This window comes from Mustela lutreola, chromosome 8, assembly GCF_030435805.1.
Source record: "Mustela lutreola isolate mMusLut2 chromosome 8, mMusLut2.pri, whole genome shotgun sequence".
NCBI classification, from domain to species: domain Eukaryota; kingdom Metazoa; phylum Chordata; class Mammalia; order Carnivora; family Mustelidae; genus Mustela; species Mustela lutreola.
In genome coordinates, this window is record NC_081297.1 from 28,792,267 (window position 1) to 28,816,508 (window position 24,242).

Sequence of the window (24,242 nt, forward strand, 5' to 3'; positions counted from 1 at the left end):
ATGCTGGAGCAAGCATAATTAATGCTTTTGCTGAGAAATTTAAGATTAAGAATATTCTATTCATAAAAAAAAAAGAATATTCTATTCATGTATCCTTTGCTTCCCACCGAAATTGATAATTGAAATTGATAATTGGGGTGAGAGTTGTGGGACTTGGAAGTTTCGTTCCTGATGTAATGCTTTGTTACGACTCAGAGACTTAGGAGACTTAGGAATTCTAGGAGAATACTGTGGGAACCACTGCTTTCAGGGGAGAGAAGAGTAACTTGAAGTCACTTGATCAAATAACTTGATCATTTCTGCTTCCTCCAGGATCTATCTTTTCTAACCCTGACATCTGCAGACTTTGCCAGCAACTTGCTTTTTGTCTCTATATGTGCCTAAAGTTTCCCATCCTTAAGTGAAACTAAAATAATAGCAACAAGAAAATGTCTTCAACCTTACCCCCCACCCTCTTTCATTTGTTTCTTGTTCGAGTTGTTTTAGAGTATACTTGTCTCTTCTGCTTCTGACATTTACCCTTTATTTCATCATAGCACCCTGGCAGAGACCACCAGCATCCTCTTAATCACTTTAAGTTAGTTGATGTCCCTACAGATTCTAAACTGCTGGACTGTTCTTTTTTTCTGCCCTTCTGTCTGCCCCACTTGCTAGCATTGTTAACGCTGGTCGAGTTACTTAAGTGGGGATAATACTGGTATCTTTTCAGATGGGATTGTTCTTATGTATTATACAAGATAATGGATAAAAAGTTCATCACACAGTGCTCAGACATAGATATTATTACAATAATAATCATCCCTTCTCTCCCACCACACTCTCCTGGTTCTTACTTGACTGCTTTTCTCAATATCTTGTATCAAGAGTAAAATATCTTCTACTTTTTTCCAGCTGAGTCTGTATTTTTGCATTCCCCAGACCTTCTTCTTCACCCTCCTTTTTGACAGAACACATTTTACCTGGGCTTTAGTTGACTTTTATTTCTCAGCAACCTCAAATACATGTCTCTTGCCAGAACCTCTCTCTTGATGCTTAGAAGGTTCTCATGTAGTTCTAGGTAAATATGTTTATAAAATAAACTCATGAATTCTCAAAAAAAAATCTTCAGCCTTCACTTCCTCATATCAACCTTCATTCTGTCTGTAAATTTGCAATATTTTTTCTCTAGTCTCTAAGAGAAGTACTTCTACTTTTGCTCTTTGGACATTCCGGAGCCAGCCTTCACCAAATTCTGTTGGTACTATCTTCTAAAATACTTCTCCAAATCTAGCATCTCCTCTTCATAGCTTGAATTATGAGAATAGTGTTGTACTTAGGCTTCCCTGTCTTTGTCGTCTAATTCCAGCATATTATCACAATCATACCCTTTGTTTAAGAATCTCACCTGAGGAAAAAAAAAAAAAAGAATCTCACTTGAGAACTAAAACTGGTTAACAGAACTATATGAAATCTCATCGAGTAGTCCAAGAAATTCTAGTTAAAACAACAATTAATCTACTAATTTGACCAACAGATTAGTAAAGATGATAGAAACCAGAAACCACTTGAGGTCAGAATTTGGAGGAGGAATTAGGTAATATGTTTCAAGGTTCTTACAGGCGTTTATACATTGGACAACTTTGAGAATTTGTCCTAAGTAATCCTATATACCCAAAAAAGCTTTATTCATATCATGAATTGTGGGGAAAAAATGGAAAGTAAGCTAGAAGCTCAACAGTGAATTAAGAAAATGGTCAGGTAGTCGCAGTGCTGAGATGATATAGAGCCATCGAAAGTAATACTTACTAAAAAATTTTCGTAACAAAAAGTGCTTCTTTTGGTGGAAAAAAAAAGCAAGCTGTAAAATCTTACACAGAATAAATTTATAGTTATGTTAAAATGCTTGGAACGTAAAGAAAGAAAATAATTACATATCAATATGTTAGCAGTGGCTGTCTTGGATAGTGGGGCAGTAAGAAATATTTTTTTCCTTTCTAATTTTTCCATGTTCTCCAAATTTTCAGCAGAGCCTACTTTACAGCGAAGGGACAGCTTTTATTTAAATATAAGCATATCAGACTGACCTTTTTTTTTTTTTTTTAAAGATTTTATTTATTTATTTGACAGAGATCACAAGTAGGCAGGCAGAGAGAGAAAGAGGAGGAAGCAGGCTCCATGCAGAGCAGAGAGCCCGATGTGGGACTCGATCCCAGGATCCTGAGATCATGACCTGAACCAAAGGCAGAGGTTTAACCCACTGAGCCACCCAGGTGCCCCTGACTGACATTTTTTAAATTAGCAGTCTTTCAGTTTTTTTAAATCAAATCTCTCTAGTGGTAAAATAAATTGACCACATATCACAATTTGGCATACTTATATATTTGCAGTTGTATGAAATATTTTATGTAAATTTATAAAATAAAAGTAAATTGAAAAGTGTGAGATCAGAACTTAAATAGAAGTTCCAAGACTTTTGGGCACCTGGGTGGCTCAGTGGGTTAAAGCCTCTGCCTTCGGCTCAGGTCATGATCCCAGGGTCCTGGGATTGAGCCCGCATCAGGCTCTCTGCTTTGTGGGGAGCCTGATTCCTCCTCTCTCTCTGCATGCCTCTCTGCCTACTTGTGATCTCTGTCAAATAAATAAATAAAATATTTTAAAAAAAAAGTTCCAAGACTTTTTTTCCGACACTCTAGTAGATCAAGAGTCTTACCTACCTTACCCTGGAGATCAGTGGTCCACAGCACGAAATAAACTTTGAAGGCAAGTTTACTTGTTTATAGACTTAGTGCCTTCTTAGTGTCTAGTGTATAGTAGATTTTCCAAAAAATTAGAATGATTAAATGAATAAAGTTTATGTAGAACAAAATGAGCAAATTATAGAGGACAATGTATCATGTCTATTTGGGTGAAGCTATAGAAGGACCAGTTTGGGGAGGAGGGTCTTCCTAGATAGGCCTCGGAAAGCCTTAATTTTTATATGTTGATGTATCCAAGAGTTTTTATTAATGCCTAGGAATTTAGTTATTCAGTTGATCTCAGTTTTAGCTGTCACTAATAAATGAGTTGTAAGCAACATTTTTGCTAAGTAAGATTATGTGAGTAAAATTCTATAAGAGACATTGAACTAGAAATATATAGAAAAAATTTTTTAAAGATTTTTTTGAAGTTTATTTATTTGACGCAGAGAGAGGAGAGAGGGAATATAAGCAGGGGGAGTGGGAGAGGGAGAAGCAGGCTTCCTGCTGAGCAGGGAGCCTGATGTGGGGCTTGATCCCAGGACCCCTGGGATTGTGACCTGAGCTGAAGGCAGACACTTAATGACTGAGCCACCCAGGCAACCCAATATATAGAAAATTTTACATTGTTAGTTTATTTACTTCCGCAGAAATGTTTGGACATACCTTTTTAATCATAAGGAGTCAACAAATGAGACTAGAAAATAATGAATAGTCAGAATAAGTCAGTCTTTTTTATAAGTTATAGCATTTTAAAAAGCCTTCATTTTGGGGCACCTGGGTGGCTCAGTGGGTTAAATCCTCTGCCTTCGGCTCAGGTCATGATCCCAGGGTCCTGGGATCGAGCCCCACATTGGGCTCTCTGCTCTGCGGGGAGCCTGCTTCCTCCTCTATCTCTGCCTGCCTCTCTGCCTACTTGTGATCTTGGTCTGTCAAGTAAATAAATAAAAATCATTAAAAAAAAAATAAAAAAAATAAAAAGCCTTCATTTTTTTCATCTGAAAATGAGGGACTGAGGTAGAATTGATTGTTCATAATTCATTTAAAAATTCTATAATTTTGTCATGTTACTTAGATTATACCTCCTTACCCTCAATAATATTTAAGAATAATTGTAGATGGTAAGTTTTGAAAGTTATAATGCTCAGTAATACCTAAAATTGTATCATGTTCCACAGCAGTTACTAAGAGCTTGTACATGCAGAGTCACCAAAGAGATTTTTAAAACCATGTTTGTATACTTTTCAGCCCCACACCCTCTCACGATTCAGCTTTAGTGTATTATTTTTGAGTTGCTTCCTTATACATTTTTTGTTTCCCTGTTTCTTCAGCTGTAGAAGAAAGACATGCTCAGTATGGGTTCTTTAGAAAATATAAGATACATAATTTAGAAAGAAGAGGGGAAGCCTCATAATTTCATCACTTTAAAGCAACCTTATTACTTTTTTTAAGATTTTTTATTATTATTATTTATTTGACAGAGATCACAAGTAGGCAGAGAGGCAGGCAGAGAGAAAGAGAGAGAGAGGAGGAAGAAGCAGGCTTCCTGCTGAGCGAAGAGCCCTATGTGGGGCCAGATCCCAGGACCCTGGGATTATGACCTGAGCCGAAGGCAGAAGCTCTAACCCACTGAGCCATCTAGGCGCCCCCAAAGCAAACCTATTAATCCTTTTGTATATTTTCTTTACCTTTTTTTCCTCTGTAGTTTTTTCTGGGTGGGGTGAATTTATAGTATATGATTTTCCATTCTTTGTTTCTCACTGAGAAGCATTTTGCCATCATTCAAAACATCTCTTATACCATTTTGAAGGGGGTATAATATTTTGTTCTGTAAACCAATTGCTTAGAAATCAAGTGAAGCATAGCTGCCGTTAATACCACAACTGCCTCTGTCATCATCACCATCCTTATTTTTATCTATATTTTACTAGGCGAGCCAGTGGGTGAGGAAATTTTTGTGAATTACCCAAGATTATATACCCCCAGAATGGTGTAAAATGACTGAAAGGTGCTCAGATTTCTGACTATAAATTATTTGCTCTTTTTTGTCCCTGTGATAATCTATAAACATTAAGCATTTTTGTTTATTTGTTCACTCCATAAACAGTTATTTCGTGTCCACATAATAGTGATACAAATATACAAAGATGAATAAAATTAGTAGTAGCTAATATATATTGAATTCTTCCTAGCGCCAGGCACTGTTATATGTGCTTTACATGTATCAGTTGACTTAAGACAACAACTTTGAGGTAGGTTACTTTTATTAGTTCCATTTTAAAGATGAGGAGATGGAGGCAGAGTTTACGTAACAGCTAGTAAATGATAGAGCTGGGATTTAAACCCAGCAAGTCTGGTCCAGAATCCATACTCTTAGTGTATCCTAAGAGTTCATAAAATAAGATAAATCAGGGGTGCCTGGGTGGCTCAGTGGGTTAAGCTAGTTAAACCTTCAGCTCAGGTCATGATCGCCTTCAGCTCAGGTCATGATCTCAGGGTCCTAGGATCGAATCCTGCATTGGGTGTTCTGCTCAGCAGGGAGCCTGTCCCCCAACCCCTGCCTGCCTCTCTGTCCACTTGTGAACTCTGTCTGTCAAATAAAATCTTTAAAAAAAAAAAAGGAAAAGAAAAAATGATAAATCAGTACGAGAAGCCTTTCATACGTAGTACTTAACAAACATTTATTTGTGAAAAGATCTTTATGAAAGCTGTGCTCTTTTCTGAATTGCTGAAACAGTCAAGATTTAAGTTCTCTAAGTTGAATTCTGTGATTTTATTTTTAATCGATGCAGTTTTATTGATGCTTTAATAAATGCTTATAGTGAGCTTCTACTTTGCTCTGATGTTTTAAATGAGTAAACTTAGTTTTATTTAAAATTTATACCTGAAGAGCTAAAAAATCTTAACACCTATTTCTGCTTGCTATAGAAAGTAGGTCCTTAAAAATGAAGATGATAAATTCAATCCAAGTGTTAGCTCCTTGAGTATGTAGAAGTTTAGTATTTATATAAATGACTGTCATTAATCATCTAGCTGCTTGTGAGGTTAGGCCTTATTTTAAAACCCAGCACATATTAAGGTAGTGGAATTCTCAAGTAATAGGAAACTGGGATTTTAGTACTGATCTTTCATCAAGTCATCTGAGAGCTTTGTCTTGTTTTGATGTTAAATTATTAAGTCAGATTATAACCTATTGTTTCTTTCTCAGAATGTTGTTACGTGGAACAAATAAGATAGGATAGTAACCTGGAAAAGAAAACACTAAACTGGTTTTAGTGTTTGAACAACTGAATAAGAAAGGAGAGGATTCTGAAAAAGTATATTATAACTAGTTCGAGACACCACCATGTTATTGTCACTGTTGTTCACATAAAAGATTTTTAGACTGTTTGCTGTTAGTCTGTTTGCTGTTAAAATTGTAATGCATTTACATTTATCTTGACATACGTTTGCTTTGTACTATTATAATAGGATTTTGTTATGCTGAATATTTTTTGAAACATGCGTCTAAGTTAGAAGGCTTATATTTGCAAAGGGTTTGAAATTTGATATACAGCCATGACTGATGATTAAAAAAAGAATAGTGATTATATCAAAAATTTCACTGTAATGAATTTATGATAGAAAATGCATACTGTAGTTCATAAGTATGATACACAAAGCCTTGCTAATATTTTTGCTTAAGAAGCTCTTGGTACTTATTATTTTTAAAGCAGCATTTCGGTAAGTGTTTTCCTTATAATATTAGTGAGATGTTAACTCGTAGTTGCTAGCATCTCAAAAGGAGCTTTATGTTAAATAAATGAATTAAATTAGGTTAAATAGGCTTCTTTATTTGAGAACCTGTTTAAGCCCAATAAAGTGTATCATTTCTCAAAATTATTTGACCATGGAACTGTTTGCAAATCATATCCCAGCACTCGTGTTCCACAGAGCTTACTTTGCCTTAACTTAAAGTAATTTGAATAGCAAGAAATTTATGCAGATTTATTTAAAATATTTGGGGTGAATGCAATCTTATTAAAATTACATTTTTTATCAGAGATTTCAAAATGTTAATTCTCTAAGCTAATGTCTCTTTTCTTTTAATTTGTAGGTACGAAAAAAGGACCAGATCAATATTGAAACAAAGAACAAAACTGTTCGTTTTATTGGAGAATTAACTAAATTTAAGATGTTCACAAAAAATGATACATTACATTGTTTAAAGGTTAGTGCCGCATTGTTCGAGTTGTTTTTAGTAGACAAAGTTTTAGTTATAAATGCTGGAAAAAAATGAAATAAGTAAGGAATATTTGTTTAATATGGAGGACAAGAAAAGAGTAAAAAAGAACTTTAAATAGATGAGCAAAGCCAAAAATAAATAATAGTATGGTAGATAGAAATACAGCTATCACAGTAATTACATGAAATGTAATGGGACAAAATACAGGAAGTAAAAACTGAAGAATGTAAGACTTTATTAAAACAACACTGTAAAATAAATAAATAAATAAATAAATAAAGCAAGCACTGTAGGCTGCCTTTAAGAAAGTTAAATATGAAGACCTGAAAGGCTAACATTAAAAGGTGGGGGGAGTATACCGTGGAAGAACTGACTAAAAATCACTTAGTTTGGGGCACCTGTATGGTGCAGTTGGTTGAGCATCCAACTTTTGGTTTTGCCTCAGGTAGTGATCTCGGGGTCATGGGATCGAGCCCCATGCTCAATACAAAGTCTGACATCCTCTCTCCCTGTCACTCATGCTCACTTGCTCTCTCACTCTCTATCTGAAATAAATAAATCTTAAAAAAGAAAATACACCTGTTTTCATTATCATCAAGCAATTAAGGTACAAAGCATTTATTGTAAATAAAGAAGGACAGTTCATAATGACAAAGAGCTAATTTTAGCAGGAAACTATTACCTTCCTGAATCAGTATGAATCCAGTAAGGGACCTTCAAAATATATAAAGCAAAAGTCAACAAGGAAAGAAGTAAACAAATCCACGGTCATGGTGAGAGACTTAGAAACACCTTTCACTAACTGAAAGAAGAGGCAGACGAAATTAGTATGTGTATACAGAACTGAACAATACAGTTAACAACCTGGATCTAATGGACACTATACCCAGCAGCATCAGAACTTAAAATCTCTTCAGGCTCACGTGGGTCATTTACCATAACTAACAACAAAAATCGCAGCAAATTAGAAAAGACTAAAATTACTCGATTATGTTTTCTGTCCGCAACGGAATTAAGCTAGAAATTAGTAAGTAATTATATGTGGTAAAGCTGATGCAGCAGAGATGGAATAATTCTAAAATTTGAATTGATCATGACAGACAATGACAAATTTTGTATCAAATTGATTTCCTTAGGTTGTTAGGTATGTTACACAAAGTGGGTCTCACGGATTCAAGTACATTTGGAAAACCCCAAGTTAAACAAATTTATCAAGTTTCTTCATTGCTTGATTTCTTAAGAGTGTTTAAAATATTAATAGTCATTGTAGATAATTAAGGGGTTAAGTTTCCTAAATCTACTTGGAGCATCTCAGAAGACAGCAGAGTACATTTAGGGATCTCTGGACAGCATTTCAAAAACGATTGTGAAGGATTTCTCAGTGCTATATTTGAAGGGAATCATACCATGGAACAATTTAAACGTTAGTATATTTCTTTATAGTAATTATTACAGATAGATGGGAAGGGTATACATTTCTTTGACCTAGAAATTCCATTTCTATTTGTTTGCTTTAAGGAAATAATAAATGTACAAATTTATCTACAAGGACGTTTGTCCCACAGTTGTTTAAGTAGCAAGAAATCGTAAACAATTTCAATATCCAGTAAGTAAGAATTACTTAGGTTTTAGTGTAGTTCATATTATGCAGTAATATGCCTCTTTTAAATCATGCCATAGAAGGATAAATAAGGACACAGCAAAATAGTCGTACTAGCTAAAAAACACCAAGTTATTAAATACTGTGATATGTTTGAATCTGTTTTGATTTAGAAAATGTGCATAGAGAAAGATTAGGAGGATAAATACTGAAATGCTATAGTAATGTGTTACATTTCTAAATTTCATACAGTGCGCCTGTTTTGGTCAGAATTTTACAAGGGAATGTCCCATAATCCAAAAACCACAAAGTGATTTAGAAAATGTTAGTTGTGTTGTCTATGTCACAGGTGTTTAAATAAATAGCATCTAATAGTCATTATATACAAAAGGCTTTGATACTAGTTTTCGTATATTTATCTGAATGAAAAGACATTAAGTATATTGAAGATTTTATATAAAATTTTTGTGACTGAACACAAGATACTCATCAGTGAATCTTGTTAAGCCAAAGTAGACTAGCTTTTGTTTTTCACACTTGACATTTCTGAAGTTGTTATACACATAGATCTGTATTTTCTTTAACAGGATTGAAGTGTTGTCTTTTGTGTTTTCTCACCATCATTGTTGTTACAGATGCTTCTATCAGACTTTTCCCATCACCATATTGAAATGGCATGTACTCTACTAGAAACCTGTGGAAGATTTCTTTTCAGATCACCAGAATCACACCTGAGGACCAGTGTACTTTTGGTAAGGGCTTGAGGATCCTAGCAAGAGCTTGAGGTTCTTGATTTACTTAAGGGGTTAGAAATACTGACCAGTGCCTATGTTCATGGTCTGCTATATAAAAAGAAACATTTCTGCCTAAACTAGAACCTCCCATATTTATGTGCTGTGGCCATTCCAGGAGAGTTGTAGGAATTTTCCTCACTTGTCTGCCAGTGAATTCACTGTATGGTAAAGGAGGATTAAGTTCAACCCCAAATACCTTTTGATAAATGATGCAAATGAGCAAGTACTGGTGATACTGTTGTGTTAGAGCTGTTTTTTATGGATGTTCTTGAATGTTTAAAGAAGCTGTTGTTTGGGGCGCCTGGGTGGCTCAGTGGGTTAAGCCTCTGCCTTCAGCTCAGGTCATGATCTCAGGGTCCTGGGATCGAGCCCCGCATCGGGCTCTCTGCTCAGCAGGGAGCCTGCCTCCCCCTCTCTCTCTGTTTCCCTCTCTGCCTACTTGTGATTTCTGTCTGTCAAATAAATAAATTAAAAAAAAAAAACCTTTAAGAAGCTGTTGTTTATGTGCCATAAGCATATATATTGTAAGCTTAAAAATATAAAATTTAATTTAAAAATTAAAAACTATAAGCTTGAAAAATTAACTTGGGGTAGAAGCTATTTTTAAAGCTACTTAGGATGCTGAAATGGCCATCAAGTTTATTAAGCAATTAAGTTCTTGTGCTTATGGATAATATCCATGCATTCCCTTGCAGACTCGGGAGGATGGGAAGTGTGATGGCAGAGGGAATATTGATGTTAGTGTTAAAAAGAGCTCAGGTTTAGGAATTCCTGGGCATAGACTGTCGTTACATTAGTGTTACTGTTACAGAAGTCTTGATTATATAATTTTCATTAGATAATTTAGTTTTTTTAAAATCCAGTTGTGAGCTTGAATGCTCTCTGCCAATAATATTTAATATGAAGAAACAGAATTTATTTCTAATAAACAAAAATATTAATCTGGAGGCCATCAAATGGAATTGATTTCCAAATTTTCTGTAGGCTTGTATCACATTAGTGACTTAAACGTCATTCCAAGTTCACATTTTTTTGTTTTTTTTAAGATTTTATTTATTTAGTTGACAGACCAGAGATTACAAGCGGGCAGAGAGGCAGGCAGAGAGAGAGGAGGAAGCAGGCTCCCTGCTGAGCAGAGAGCCCGATGCGGGGCTCGATCTCAGGACTCTGAGATCATGACCCGAGCTGAAGGCAGCGGCTCAACCCACTGAGCCACCCAGGCGCCCCCCAAGTTCAAATTTTTATCCTAACAAGGAAAAAGCTCTTGTTTTTTTGGCTCAGGCTCTTAAGGTTAAAAGAGACTGTATATGTAAAAATGTGATAGAGCTAGCTTTTAAGGTCTTGTATTTATTTACAATATTTGAATCCTCTATTTTTGCTAGGAAAAACATTTACTAGTCATGGTGGTATGGGTGATACTGGATTGGCTCAGTGGATCTTTTCCCCTCTTACAGCAAAAGCAACAAGCTTTTATCACTGGTTTACTAGATGTGTGTTTGAATTAACACCTCTTGGGTTGATACTCAGAGCTGTGGACAAGTTAATAAACCTGGGGTGCTTTTAGTTTTCTTGTTCATAGAGCTGTGTCAGAGCCTAAGGACTAACACCAAGTAGTCTTGGACTAATTTGTTCTAAAAACATGATTTTGGTATATTGGTGTGCTAATACATTCTTAGAAATACCTAGTGATTGCGTTTTTTTGTGTGGTTTTTTTTTTCTTTTTTAGTCCTTTATCCTGAAGTCCTATCACTAAGAATAGAAATTTGGTTAGGAATAAAGATTAGAATGAAAGTATTTTGATTTAGACATTTTTATTTTAGGAGCAAATGATGAGAAAGAAACAAGCAATGCATCTCGATGCAAGATATGTTACAATGGTGGAGAATGCATATTACTACTGCAACCCACCTCCAGCTGAAAAAACAGTGAAAAAGAAACGTCCTCCTCTCCAGGAGTATGTCCGGAAACTTTTGTACAAGGATCTCTCCAAAGTTACCACTGAGAAGGTAAATCCTGTTGAAATCATAAAGTAATAGTCAATTTGATATTTGTAGTAATGCTAAGATGATATAGTACTCAACAGAATTAATTATTTTTCATTCTAGTGATTGTAGTATTAAGAACAGTGCAGTTGGCTTGTAGCCTGTGTACTAAAATGTTTCGGTTCAGGACATATATTTCAATTTCTCCAGATCAGCTTGTTTATAAATTGCTTCAGTGTTCGACAAAGTACTGGTAAGGAATGTAAGCAGCTTGCATTATTCATATTCTGTAACTGGAGAAATTGAAGTAGAGCTGTTAAAGTTTCAGCAGTGAAGTTTAGGAGAGTTAAGATTAGATCACAAGGGGCGCCTGGGTGGCTCAGTGGGTTAAGCCGCTGCCTTCGGCTCAGGTCATGATCTCAGGGTCCTGGGATCGAGCCCCGCATCGGGCTCTCCGCTCAGCGGGGAGCCTGCTTCCTCCTCTCTCTCTCTCTGCCTGCCTCTCTGCCTGCTTGTGATCTCTCTGTCAAATAAATAAATAAAATCTTAAAAAAAAAAAAAAATTAGATCACAAGTTGAATTGTGACTTCTTCTATACAAGTCATACTAAAGTGAAAGTCATATGAAGAACATAAGATACAGGGCACATGTTTTGTTTTCCTTTTGTGACTCTTGTTACATTTGAATTAATTAATTAATTAATTACTTCTGAAGTGATTATTCTAATTTTAATTTTGGTACTGTTTATATTTGACATTACTACTTTGTCTCTGATACTATATAATGAATTTGACTTTTAATATTCTGCTTCAGTATAGGGGATCCTAATCTTGAGTGGGCTTTAGTAGGTCCATGGCCCCCTGAAATTTCATAATTTTGGTCATTTTCCAGAAAAGGTTAAGAAATGCTGACCTGTTTTCATAATTATTGCAGTTACCTTGTTAGAAACTTCACTTTCAAGTAGGATATGTTGAACAGAACATTTCATGGTTAACTCTTGAAATTGAAACAACACATTGTATAGAACCTTTTTCCTCTTTAGGAAAAAAAAAGTGAAACAGATAAGCTGTTGTACAGAGAAAACCTGTGGGAGAAGAAAAGGTGTGCAGTAATATATGCATTATACACGGGTAATGAGCAATGATCATGTGACTTTGGAAATTGGACTCAACTTTCAGAGAATCACAGATAGTAGTTGTTTCAAACAACAAGCAATTTGAAAGCTATTTTAGAATTAGCTATAAGTTTAAAAATATAGGTTGCTCTGTGGTTGAGACAACATTAATATTTCTACTGAAGCTGATTTGAGAACATATTAAGTGCTTGAAAGATGGATGGTGGCTACAGTGCCTGAATGGCTCAGTTGGTTAAGCATCTGCCTTCAGCTCAGGTCATGATCCCAGGGTTCTGGGATCAAGTTCCACGTTGTGCTCCCTGCTCAATGGGGAGTCTGCTTCTCTTTCTCCCTCTGCCTCTCCCTGCTGCTGCTTCTCTTTCTCTCTCTCTCAAATAAATAAATAAAATCTTAAAAAAAAAAAAAAAAAGATGGGTGGTGGCTATAGAGATGAAAAGAGTGCTTTGCAGTCTGCTAATAGTATCCTTTTTTTAACTTTTTTTTTTTGTTTTTCAGAATAAAAATGGGAGGAACTTGATTATAGGTAGAGCTCTGCTCACCATCTCATTACCAGTAGAGTTTTTGAAATAGTAATGGCTGACTTTTCTGTCATACTTATAACGAGTCAGACAGTTCTATGTGCCTCACATAATTTAACTTTGTCTAATCCTTAACAATAGACTGTGGAGTAAGTGCTGTTACTATCCCTCTTTACACTTGAGGAAACAGGATGCTGTATAATGTTAGTTTTGTATAATGTTGTATCCTCCATATCAAGTGATCTTTTAACCCACTGATCTTGGGTTTATTTATTTACTAGAAATTTTTGATTTACAAAAAGTACCTGAGATTATTTACATTAGTGATATGCAAAAGAAAGTATTATTTTTTGTAAACCTTGGGTATGTGTTTGTAGTGACTGGTATTATGGGTATATACTATTAGCCTGATTGAAGATCTGGAAACTCTAGGAAATTTAGGGGCATCATGAAGAGATGTAGGGCAAACGTGAATAAATTTTGCCAATAATTAAAAGTATTTCACTTTTCTTGTCTCTAAAGCTAAGAAGCTGGTAGAGGATCTCTAAAGTATTTTTTATTTCAAAAGTTAAATGACTGCAGAATCAAAATATTTATATCATTGGGTATATTAGAGTATTATGTACTTATCTTAGTAATTGAAACAAAATTCTCTCCGTGTAGGTTTTGAGACAGATGCGAAAGTTGCCCTGGCAGGACCAAGAAGTGAAAGACTATGTTATTTGTTGTATGATAAATATCTGGAATGTGAAATATAATAGTATTCATTGTGTAGCCAACCTCTTAGCAGGCCTGGTCCTCTACCAAGAAGATGTTGGAATCCATGTTGTGGACGGAGTTTTAGAAGATATTCGATTAGGAATGGAGGTAATAAGGACTTTCCTTGAAGTCATCAAATTGGAGTTTGTGGAGAATGTAAACTTTTAAATCCAATTATTAAAAAGAGTAATTTGGAAACCTTTCTTTCCCTTGTGATGTCAATTTAGTGTTTCTTTAAAATTAGTGTGGTCTCAGATTTCCTAGTCATCCTTCAGGCTAGTGGTGGAGAGTTTTTTGCTTCTTTTTCTCAAGTTCAGTTAGGCTTATTTTGGAAGAGTATGATAGATTTTAATTATTTCTAGGGCACTAGAACTCAGGTTATAGGAATCTATAAATCTCTTAATTAGGTGAATTGGTAATCTTTTGGTAAGAATTTCTATATACTGTTTCCTCTTTCTGTTGGCTCGTCACTCGTCATTTCCTTAATTCATGGATTACAGAAAAATAAGTTATGGGGGGACTGATAGGGAGAATTACATCTTGACTGTATCATCAACTTAGTTAATGATAATACTAAATTTAAATATTTAACTTGTTCTTTTTAGGAAAACATTTTAAAGATAGCCATTTCTTAAAAAGGATATGCAGAAGTGATCACTTAACTAGAAAATAAGGAAAGGACCCGTTTTTTTCCCCTCTGTTTAGTGTTCTTTCAATAATTGGTATTATCAAGTGACAGAGGAGAATTTTACCTCTTGTCAACACATTACTGTTCTTTAATGGAAATCTGTGTTTTTTTTCCCTTTAGGTTAACCAGCCTAAATTTAATCAGAGACGCATCAGCAGTGCCAAGTTCTTAGGGGAACTTTATAATTATCGAATGGTGGAATCAGCTGTCATTTTTAGAACTCTTTATTCTTTTACTTCATTTGGTGTTAACCCAGATGGCTCTCCAAGTTCACTAGATCCTCCTGAACACCTTTTCAGAATTAGACTAGTGTGCACTATTTTGGATACCTGTGGCCAGTACTTTGACAGAGGTTCCAGTAAACGAAAACTTGATTGCTTCCTTGTATACTTTCAGGTATGTGAACTAAATATTCAGTTTGGCATCATTTAATGAGTTGGTTGTGTTACAGAAATATTAGAGAAGAAACACAGCATTCATATATCACATATAAGATGTGTTCATCATTAGATTAGATTTTTTTTTCTTCCTGCAAGGATGTTTTAGAGATTAAACATATATGATGAAAAGAATTCTACTATATAAACATACTATTTGCATTGTTGCTTTTATGATTAACAATGATCATTGGGGAACTATTTTGGTATGGTTTATAAATTTGGTATGATTTATAGATTATTGTTTTAGTATGATAATTTATGACTTTATATGTCTCATAACATTTTCAACTCATCTGTGTTCTGATTTTACATTAAAATTCTTGTTTCTAAATGATTTCATTTTTTTCTATCATTTTTGGGAAAATGTGCTCTTCTCAACACAGGAAAAAGTATTTGTTCATTCATGGTAAATTCTTGGGTTGTGCTTCTCTCTCTATCCTAATATCAGTTAATTATATAAACTTAAAATTTAGACTAAGTATAATATAAATTAAATTCAGAAACAAGTATGGAGACAGTTCTACAACTTTTATAAGGTTGGTGTTCCAAAAGTTAACTTAGATTTAGGTTTAACTGCTCACTATTGAATTTTCCAGGTGTTACTAAAATAAAATACCAAAAGCACCATTCAGTTATATATGATCATTCTAATGTATATAATCTCTTGATAGTATTTTCTTCACTTATTTTGTTGAAGAAAATACATTTAAAATTACGACTTTTGAAGTATCAGAAATATATCCACATAGTGGCTGCTGTTAAATGAGGGCAAATGCTCTGGGGGAAGAGCAGATAACTTTGTTCTGTCACCGTACCTATGCAGTAGAGGACAACTTGTTACTCGCTTGTTTTCTGACTTGATAAGAAGAAAATGGGGAGGGAAATTCTACAGATTTGAGAGTCAAGATTGCCGGTAATATGCAAGGACTATCATACGTTGGAGACTGTATCGAAACCAAAAGTTTGTGGCAAAATGTCACTTGTAACTCTCAGCATCAAAAGTAAACTCTCTTTCAGAAGAGTGTCCTTATTTGCATTCACTCTGAAATCCCAGACTGAGAGAAAAAAGCCACTCAGAACTATCCAGGAGCAGAAGGAGACAAAAGTAGTTTTTGAGTAACAAGCAGAAATGTGTAGCAGGATATATACCTAGGGAGTTGGGAGTAAGGAGTGAGTAAGGCCTGGGGGATGAGGGCAGTGTGTTCTAGGTCAGAAAATGTACATGTACAGTTAAGTATGGGAAGGCCAGATGGAAAGGACCTTCGCAGTGGTGCTTCTAAACTTTAATGTATATATGTGCCACCTGGAGATACTGTTAAAATGCAGATTGTGATTCATTTGGTCTAGGGTGGGGGCCCAAGAGTTGGCATTTCTGACAAGGTCCCAGTTGAAGTCCACATGTCAGTAGCAAGGACCTAGAACAAATTGGAGAGGAGAAAGCACCCAGAAGGATACCCTTTTATATATAAGCAAATTCTTGGGTTGTGCTTTTTAGTTAAATTTACAGATAACAAAGTAGAAAATAGAATGAAGGAATCAGGCTAGGAGAAGCGAGGGAAGATCTCTGAACAGCACCATGTATGACACAGTAGCTGTCCAATAAATGCTTGTGGATTAATGGTTTTTATATATTTCAAAAACTGTATCTTCAGATACTTTTTTTTTTGTATCTTCCGATACTTTGACTTGCTTAAAAATCAAAGCAAGTAGCATAGAGAAAATACTAAAAACGTATCAAAACTATGGTTTGAATTTGGTTTTATTGTTTTGTAAAATAAATATTTAAACCCTGTTTGGGGTTTGGGAGTGGGATTTTTGTTTCAGTACCTAGAAATTTATTTGATATTTTATTTACGATTTTTCCTTGTGTTTAAAAAGGATTTTTGACAGTTGTAATAAAAAAAAAAATTAAAATCACCAAATGGCTTAGAAAGTGGATTAGGGTTATTACTGTTGACCATTAAAAATGGTAGGTGTTTTGTATAACTCTTTAGCTTAGTTATTTTAACTAGGTAATATCACAATATAGATTATTATTTTAAAATATTTTTGTTCTTTAATTTCCTATAGCTAAACTTATTTTTCATTTGTTATCAGCGTTATGTTTGGTGGAAGAAAAGTTTGGAGGTTTGGACAAAAGACCATCCATTTCCTATTGACATAGATTACATGATCAGTGATACACTAGAACTGCTAAGACCAAAGATCAAACTCTGTAACTCTCTGGAAGAATCCATCAGGCAGGTACACGACTTGGAACGAGAATTCTTAATCAAACTAGGTAAGCAGTTAATTACAGAGAGAAAAAACGAAGATGATGTTTGGCAGATTGTTTCTAGAATTTGCTTTATATTGTTGTCAGTGTTTGCTTTTGTATACTTTCTGTTTTCACTGTTGAGTGTTGTATAATAGTGTAGGTAAGACCTGGGTGACATACTTCTTGATTTCATTAAATAATCCCAATTTGGAGGAGAATAGTCATGTAAGGAAGGGATAGTGATGGAAAAACACTTCCTGTCAGCCTCTCTTAATTAGTGGAATTTTTACTGCTAATAGAAAACACCTGGGACGCCTGGGTGGCTCAGTTGGTTAAGCAGCTGCCTTTGGCTCAGGTCATGATCCCAGCGTCCCACATCGGGCTCCTTGCTCAGCAGGGAGCCTGCTTCTCTCTCTGCCTCTGCCTGCCACTCTGTCTGCCTGTGCTCACTCTCTCCCTCTGATAAATAAATAAATCTTTAAAAAAAAAAAACAAAAAACACCTTTGATGAAAGCATTTCTTATGTATACAGTATATATTTTAAACAAGCATTATCTTCTAACATAGTGCAGGCAGACACTGTAGGGGGAGTATCAGAAGTTTTGGAACGACCTTGTGGAATTTCAGACCTTACTTGGGAGAGTAATCTCTATTTCTTAGTACTAGAGAACTATGCGCTATAGGACGATTGATCTGTTTACTTTCTCAACATTCTTCTGAGACTGTTCTTGAAGAAGAGTTAGCTCTTGAACAGCTCCCACAAGGGACTAGGAGCTGACTAACTTTATCAGTGGAAATAACTGGAATGAGATGCAGCCTTACCAATCCGTTTTGCTTGCTAATAGTTCTTAGCATGTTAGCATGTTTTATTGTAGCCATTTCAGAGTGACATGTTTTTAGGCTTTAAGCTAATGTTTTATTTCCTGCCAGCACTTGGTACCCATATGTCTGTCATTAGGGGATCCTTAAGCTTCACCATTTATGCTAACTGCATAAATTTACTATGTTGCATATCTAAAGTACTTCCTTTCATGGGAGAAGTATTTGTGACTTTTTTCCTCTAAAACTATTTTTTTCATATTATATCCAGCATTTTAATTTCTTTCTCCAAGGGTCCATCCTCTGGAGAATATGATTGCTGTTATCTATTTGAGCAGTATTTTTAAAGATGCTACTGATTGTACAGCTGTTCACTTTTCTACCACTCCACCCAGAAGGGATATGTGATTCCTTTGTTCTTTGAACTTTGTCCCCAGTTAACTACCCTTTTTTCCCTTTTCAGATTTCCAGTTGTATAAAATGATCATTTCAGGCAGAGTACTCACTTCTCTTGATTATTTCATTTACTTCAAATGCTTTTAAAGAATTTTTTATTTTAAAGATTTTATTTATTTATTTGAGAGAGAGCACGAGAAGGTGGGGGAGGGCCGAAGGAGAGGGAGAAGCAAAGTCCCTGCTGAGCAGAGAGCCCAACACAGGGCTCAGTCCCAGGACCCTGAGATTATGACCTGAGATTAAGGGCAGAGGCTTAACAGACCGAGCCACCCAGGCGCCCCTACTTCAGATGCTTTAATATAGTTAAGTCTTAGCCTTGTTTCCCAAAAACGTGTACAGATGGTACATTCTGTGTAGTGGGCATCGGGTAATACTAGTTTGACACCTGGTTTAGTAGCAGCAAAGGGTATGGTATACTTTATCTTTTTTATAGAGCAAAGGGTTAAGTTAAAGGACCTCAGGCTTCTTTTGAGGGGTCTGTTCTTGTTTAGAATATGGGAAGGAAAACACAGGCCACCATTTGTGGATCAAATTCTAAAGATGATGGCTACTAGAATCAGTATGCTCTCAAGTTGTCCCATTTTCCTCCTGTTTTAGAATCTAAGTATCAGGAAGAAGATGTACAGGAACAGTTTATATTACTCTATTTCCATATCTTGCCTTTGGTAGTTTTTTTTTGTTTGTTTTCAAGCACTTTGTAAATTCATTATTATTTTAACTTCGTAATAGCCCAGTGTTAAAGAGCTACAACGTTCCTTTTTCTTTTGAAAGTCATTTTTATATTATTCAAAGTAGAACTTGTTTGGAGCACCTGGGTGGCTCCGTCATTTAAATGGCTGACTCCATTTTGGCTCAGGTCATACTCTCAGGGTTGTGGGATTGTGCCTCACATCAGGCTCTGCACTCAGCACAGAGTCTGCTTGAGGATTCCCTTTTTCTCCCTCTGCCCCTCCACTCACTTTCTCTTTCTCTAAAATAAATAAATACATCTTAAAAAAAAAAAAGTAGTACTTGTTTGTGGCAAAAAATGAGAAAAATACCAAGAAAACAAAAATCATGCTCCATACACAAGAATAATCACGTGTTGACATTTTTTGGTATATGTTTTCGTCCTTTAAAATTTTTTTCGTGTTTGCAGTTTTTTTTTTTTTTAAAGATTCTACTTATTTGTCAGAGACAGAGGGAGAGAGAGCGAGCGAGCACAGGCAGACAGAGAGGCAGGCAGAGGCAGAGGGAGAAGCAGTCTCCCTGCCAAGCAAGGAGCCCGATGCGGGACTCGATCCCAGGACCCTGGGATCATGACCCAAGCGGAAGGCAGCTGCTTAACCAACTGAGCCACCCAGGCGTCCCTCGTGTTTGCAGTTTTATAACTAGATTTTTTTCTACCTAATATATTATGAAATTTCTTCCTGATATGAAATATTTTTCTAATTCTTAATTGGCTGTATTCCTTTGTATGAATATGCCATAATTTATTTAAACCTATTGCTTGGCACTTAGGTTATTTCCAGTTTTACATTACTATAAATAACATTTTTCTGTGATATTTATGTGTATCTTGGTGTTCTCAGTATAGACTTAGAATTACTGGCTAAAACATTCTCTATAAATTTAAGAACAAAACCAAAATGGTCATAGGCAATATAATTTAATCTTGTTTTGGAACTTCTAGATTGTATCATCATATAAGGAACAGAAATGAGGGAAATGGAAGTGAAAAAGAAAGAAGCCACATGAATAAATTATAAAACCAACAGTGTATTTCACAAATTAGTAAAAAAAATCAGTAGAACAGAACAAAAGGCCTAGAAGCACCCCCCAATTAAATAAAAAATAATTTATATATAATGAACTAGGAATATTAAAAATAGGATAAGGGCAGCAGGTCAGCATTTTGGAGGAAAATTGATACAGAGCCACAACCTATCAAACTGCAGATGGATTATGGAGTTAAAATATTTTTAGGGACACCTGGGTGGCTCAGTTAAGCATCTGCCTTTGACTCAGGTCATGGTCCTGGGATTGAGGTCCCGCTCCTTGCTTAGCAGGGAGCCTGCTTCTCCCTCTACCTGCTGTTCCCCCTGCTTGTGCGTGCTCTCTTCTCTTTCACTCTCTGACAAAATCTTTTTTTTTTAAACTATTAATTTTTAAAAATAAATCTGATTATCAAATATTTAAAGAGGCATTAATTTTCTCAAATTTTAAAACAGTAGAAGAAAGCATATACATGGCAACAGATTGGGGTATTTAAAGCTTTTATACAGTACAAAAATAAAATCAAAGTGAAAATAGTCTCCATGCCAGGTTAGTTTCACTTTACAAAAAGAGCAAAGGCAAATTGGTAATAGATAAATGAACATGATAGATAAATGAACGTAACATAATCACATGGTGGGAGGGCAATTGGTGTTTTTATTGAGTACTGTCTGATGCCAGAGTGACACAGGAAGGTAATGTTAGTTATATTTGACAAATCAAAACACTGGGTTAACCTGCCAAGCCAGAATTCAAAGACTGCTCTCTCTGACATATTAAGTATGGGAGGAAATGCTTAACATCTCTTGTAAGCAGAAAAATAAAATTTAAAGCAGTCTGAATGGAAATATTATTACTCTCTTTTATGAGCAGGAGAACTGAGGCACCAAGAAGCATTTTATTGTTTGTATTTTGTTAACTCGATATCCTGTGGGTGTACATTTTTACTCCATTGTTTAAGATTGTGTTCTAGGGATCAACAGCTAGATAGTTATTATACTGTTTAGCAAATGCAAAATATATTTATAAATTGTTTTTTAAAATATCCTGCAATGTAAATGAAAATGTGTTAGAAATAGTATGTATTTTCCTTACAAATTGGAAGTATGACTGTCAAAACAAAGCAACTTCTCCACTATGCATGTTTTAGGTGGATAGAAAAAAGGTGTAAGGACAGCTCATGCTATGTGAGTTTACCAGAACTGTGATATTTTTTACTCAGAAAGTTTAGATTTAGACAGTTGTGACTAAATTTTTTGGCTCTGATAGCTTAAATAACAGTCTAATATTCTGCTCTTAAAGTGCCTATATATAAATAAGTAAATAAATAAAATGTTTCTGTATAAAATCTGTATTTGTGTTTGAAAACTAATAAGTGACAGAAATTTTAAGTTAATGGATTCTCATTCTGAAGCAACAACTTCTTTTCTCAGTATTTTAAAATATTAAAACTTCAGTTACCTACCTTAATCACCTTGTACTTTCATGTTTTTGTTACTTCTTGGTTAATTTCTTAAACTTAAGACACTGGAATAATTTTTTACTCCTATTGGATAGGTTATTCAAATTCTTTGGACTTCAGTATTCCTCATAAAATGAAAGAGTTAAATCATTATATGATTGCTAAAGTTTCTTTCTGCTCTAATCATCTAAGAGTCTGAATAAATAATTATTTACTAAACACCTAGTATGTATTTATCAATATATGGCGTGTGATAAGTTTTGGATATATAAAACAATTCTTTGTCTTCAAGGGCCTTATAATCTGATATAACGGTTATGAAATCTTTAGGAAAAAAAAATGTTGTAATGGTGTATCCTTAAATGTAAAGTGCTATGAGATATTCAAGTGCTTTAGGAGCAAGTAGGAAGAGTAATAGGTTGAGGTACTCATTGAATTTATGCAGAAAGTATAAAATTTAGACTGAACTTTGGGAATGTACAGGAAGGACTTGAAAGTGTACTTTGAAGGATATTCTCTATTGAGAAGAGTATCAGATGAGCAGGAGTCCAAGATGGTATGCTTTGTGACAAAGAGGCCCAGCTATCAGAGAAGGCTCAGGAGAGAGCAGCAGAAAGTCAGATCAGATGAGGCATCTTGGAGTAGAGTGGTTTGGAATTCAGATGTTAATTAAGAATTGACTAGGCCTTGAGCTGTGGAAGCAAATTCAAGCTAGGGTTCTCTGAGGAGGAGAATGCCAATACTGAAGAAAAAAATTAAGCCCTTTGGTAATATAACTTTGCCTCCATCCCTCAATCTTAATGTGTAGACATTCAAGTTGATAGCCAAATGATTTCTCTATGAAGGCAACTTAATTTTATATCTTTGATGTTGGAGGTATTCTAAAATGTCACCTGATAAAAAGTGTGGCTGAGGCTTCATCTTACATGGTTAAGGCTGCATTTTATATGCTGGTATGTTTTGTGTTCCTCTGAGATGGATATAAACAAGCTGAAAGAAAAAATATGTATGTGTTTATGCATATAGATATACATATATATAATGTGTTAATGCTTTTTTGTTGAAATGAAGGTCTCTGTAGTTTGTAAAATGTTTCTCAAATAATTTTAAATTATATTCTTACTATTCTGAGAAAATGGCTGTTAAATTATCTCACTTAAAAAAGTGGTATAATATTGAAAATTTACTCCTTTTTATGTTTTTTATTCCACTTTCTCCTCATTTCAAGGCCTAGTAAATGACAAAGATTCAAAAGATTCCATGACAGAAGGAGAAAATCTTGAAGAGGATGAAGAAGAAGAAGAAGGAGGAGCTGAAACAGAAGAACAATCTGGAAATGAAAGTGAAGTAAATGAACCAGAAGAAGAGGTGATGACTTTTGTTTATAGGCAATAGGTACATCTGTACAAGAGTATCTTGATTATTTGAGCCAAAGTTTTCTTTAATTTGTAAAATAAGATCTCCTCCTTAGTTTTATTATAGGAACTGTAACTAGTAGTATATGTCTGTTATAAAACCCCTGGAATTAAGGTGGGCTTTTTTTTTTTTTTTTTTTTTAAGTAAGAAAATCATAGTATTGACCAGAAGATCATAAGACATTTTTTTAATAGGAACATTTTTTTGGAGTAGATTTTGCACTAATTAGATAAACAGAATCTAATAAATTAAACATCCTTAGTAGATGTGTCATTGAAAAGTGACTCATTTTCCTGTATTTCTCATCTGAAGAGTTGGGATGTATTTTTTCTTTTTAAAAAGTAAACTATAACTTTGAAAGTTGTATAATTTTTCACCATTGTTTACTTTTCCATTTGCAGTTGTAAATATCATACATGATACATATGTGTTTGCTAAGTAGAAAAACACAGTGTTCAGTTGGCATTGCATGAGCCTTGTCTTCTTCTCAAGACCACCCTTTCCCATGGCTGCTCTTCAAGTATAGGGAAAACATTTTATTTTATTTTTTAAGAGATTTTATTTATTTGAGAGAGTGAGTGTATGAAAGGGAAGAAGGCCAGAGGGAGAAGCAGACTCCCTATGGAGCTGGGAGCCCCATGTGGGACTCCCATCCCTGGACTCCAGGACCACTGCCTGAGCCGAAGGCAGTAGATAACCAACTGAGCCCCCCAGATGCTCAGGGACAACATTTTAAAGAGAGAAAATAGGTTGATTCTTGAGAGCAGTGTGAGATATTCTACAACTTAAGCTGAGAAAGGGCTACAGTGTACTCTTCAGAAAAATTGTGCTCTTTTATTCTTCTTGGTCCTTAGCTTGGTCCTTGGCTCCATATGGCCTTTCAGAGTTATTCCTAGCACCAAATAGCCAGAATATTTCCTCCTGAATATCAGCTGTGTAAATTAAAGATAACAGTAAAGGTGAAGTAAATGTTCTGCTAAAATTCTAATTTTCTGTAGTATAGCATTTATATAATTTAGCAGTAAGTGTAAGATTTAATTTATCATTATAGTAGTAATAGTATTTATATTACTATTTCTCATACCATGCTGTGAGGTAGGTGAGAAGATAAGGCACAGGTAGTTTAATATGCCCAAGATCTCACTAAGTGCTGAGCCAGTATTTGAATTCAGACAGTGTGACTTGTGCTCTGCTGTCCCTCCTGCTTTCCTTTGCCAGCTTT

At 35.0% G+C, this 24,242-nt stretch overlaps 1 protein-coding gene across 3 annotated transcripts in view; it reads left to right on the forward strand.

The window, feature by feature from the left end:
* UPF2 (UPF2 regulator of nonsense mediated mRNA decay) overlaps positions 1-24,242 on the forward strand; it is a 109,796-nt gene that overhangs the window by 58,763 nt on the left and 26,791 nt on the right. For all 3 annotated transcript variants that reach the window (XM_059184154.1, XM_059184153.1, XM_059184156.1), the window contains exons 10-16: positions 6,811-6,924; positions 9,175-9,291; positions 11,154-11,339; positions 13,632-13,835; positions 14,536-14,811; positions 16,953-17,136; positions 22,833-22,972. In XM_059184154.1, the coding sequence (XP_059040137.1) occupies positions 6,811-6,924; positions 9,175-9,291; positions 11,154-11,339; positions 13,632-13,835; positions 14,536-14,811; positions 16,953-17,136; positions 22,833-22,972 (1,221 nt within the window). The remainder of the gene's footprint in view (positions 1-6,810; positions 6,925-9,174; positions 9,292-11,153; positions 11,340-13,631; positions 13,836-14,535; positions 14,812-16,952; positions 17,137-22,832; positions 22,973-24,242) is intronic.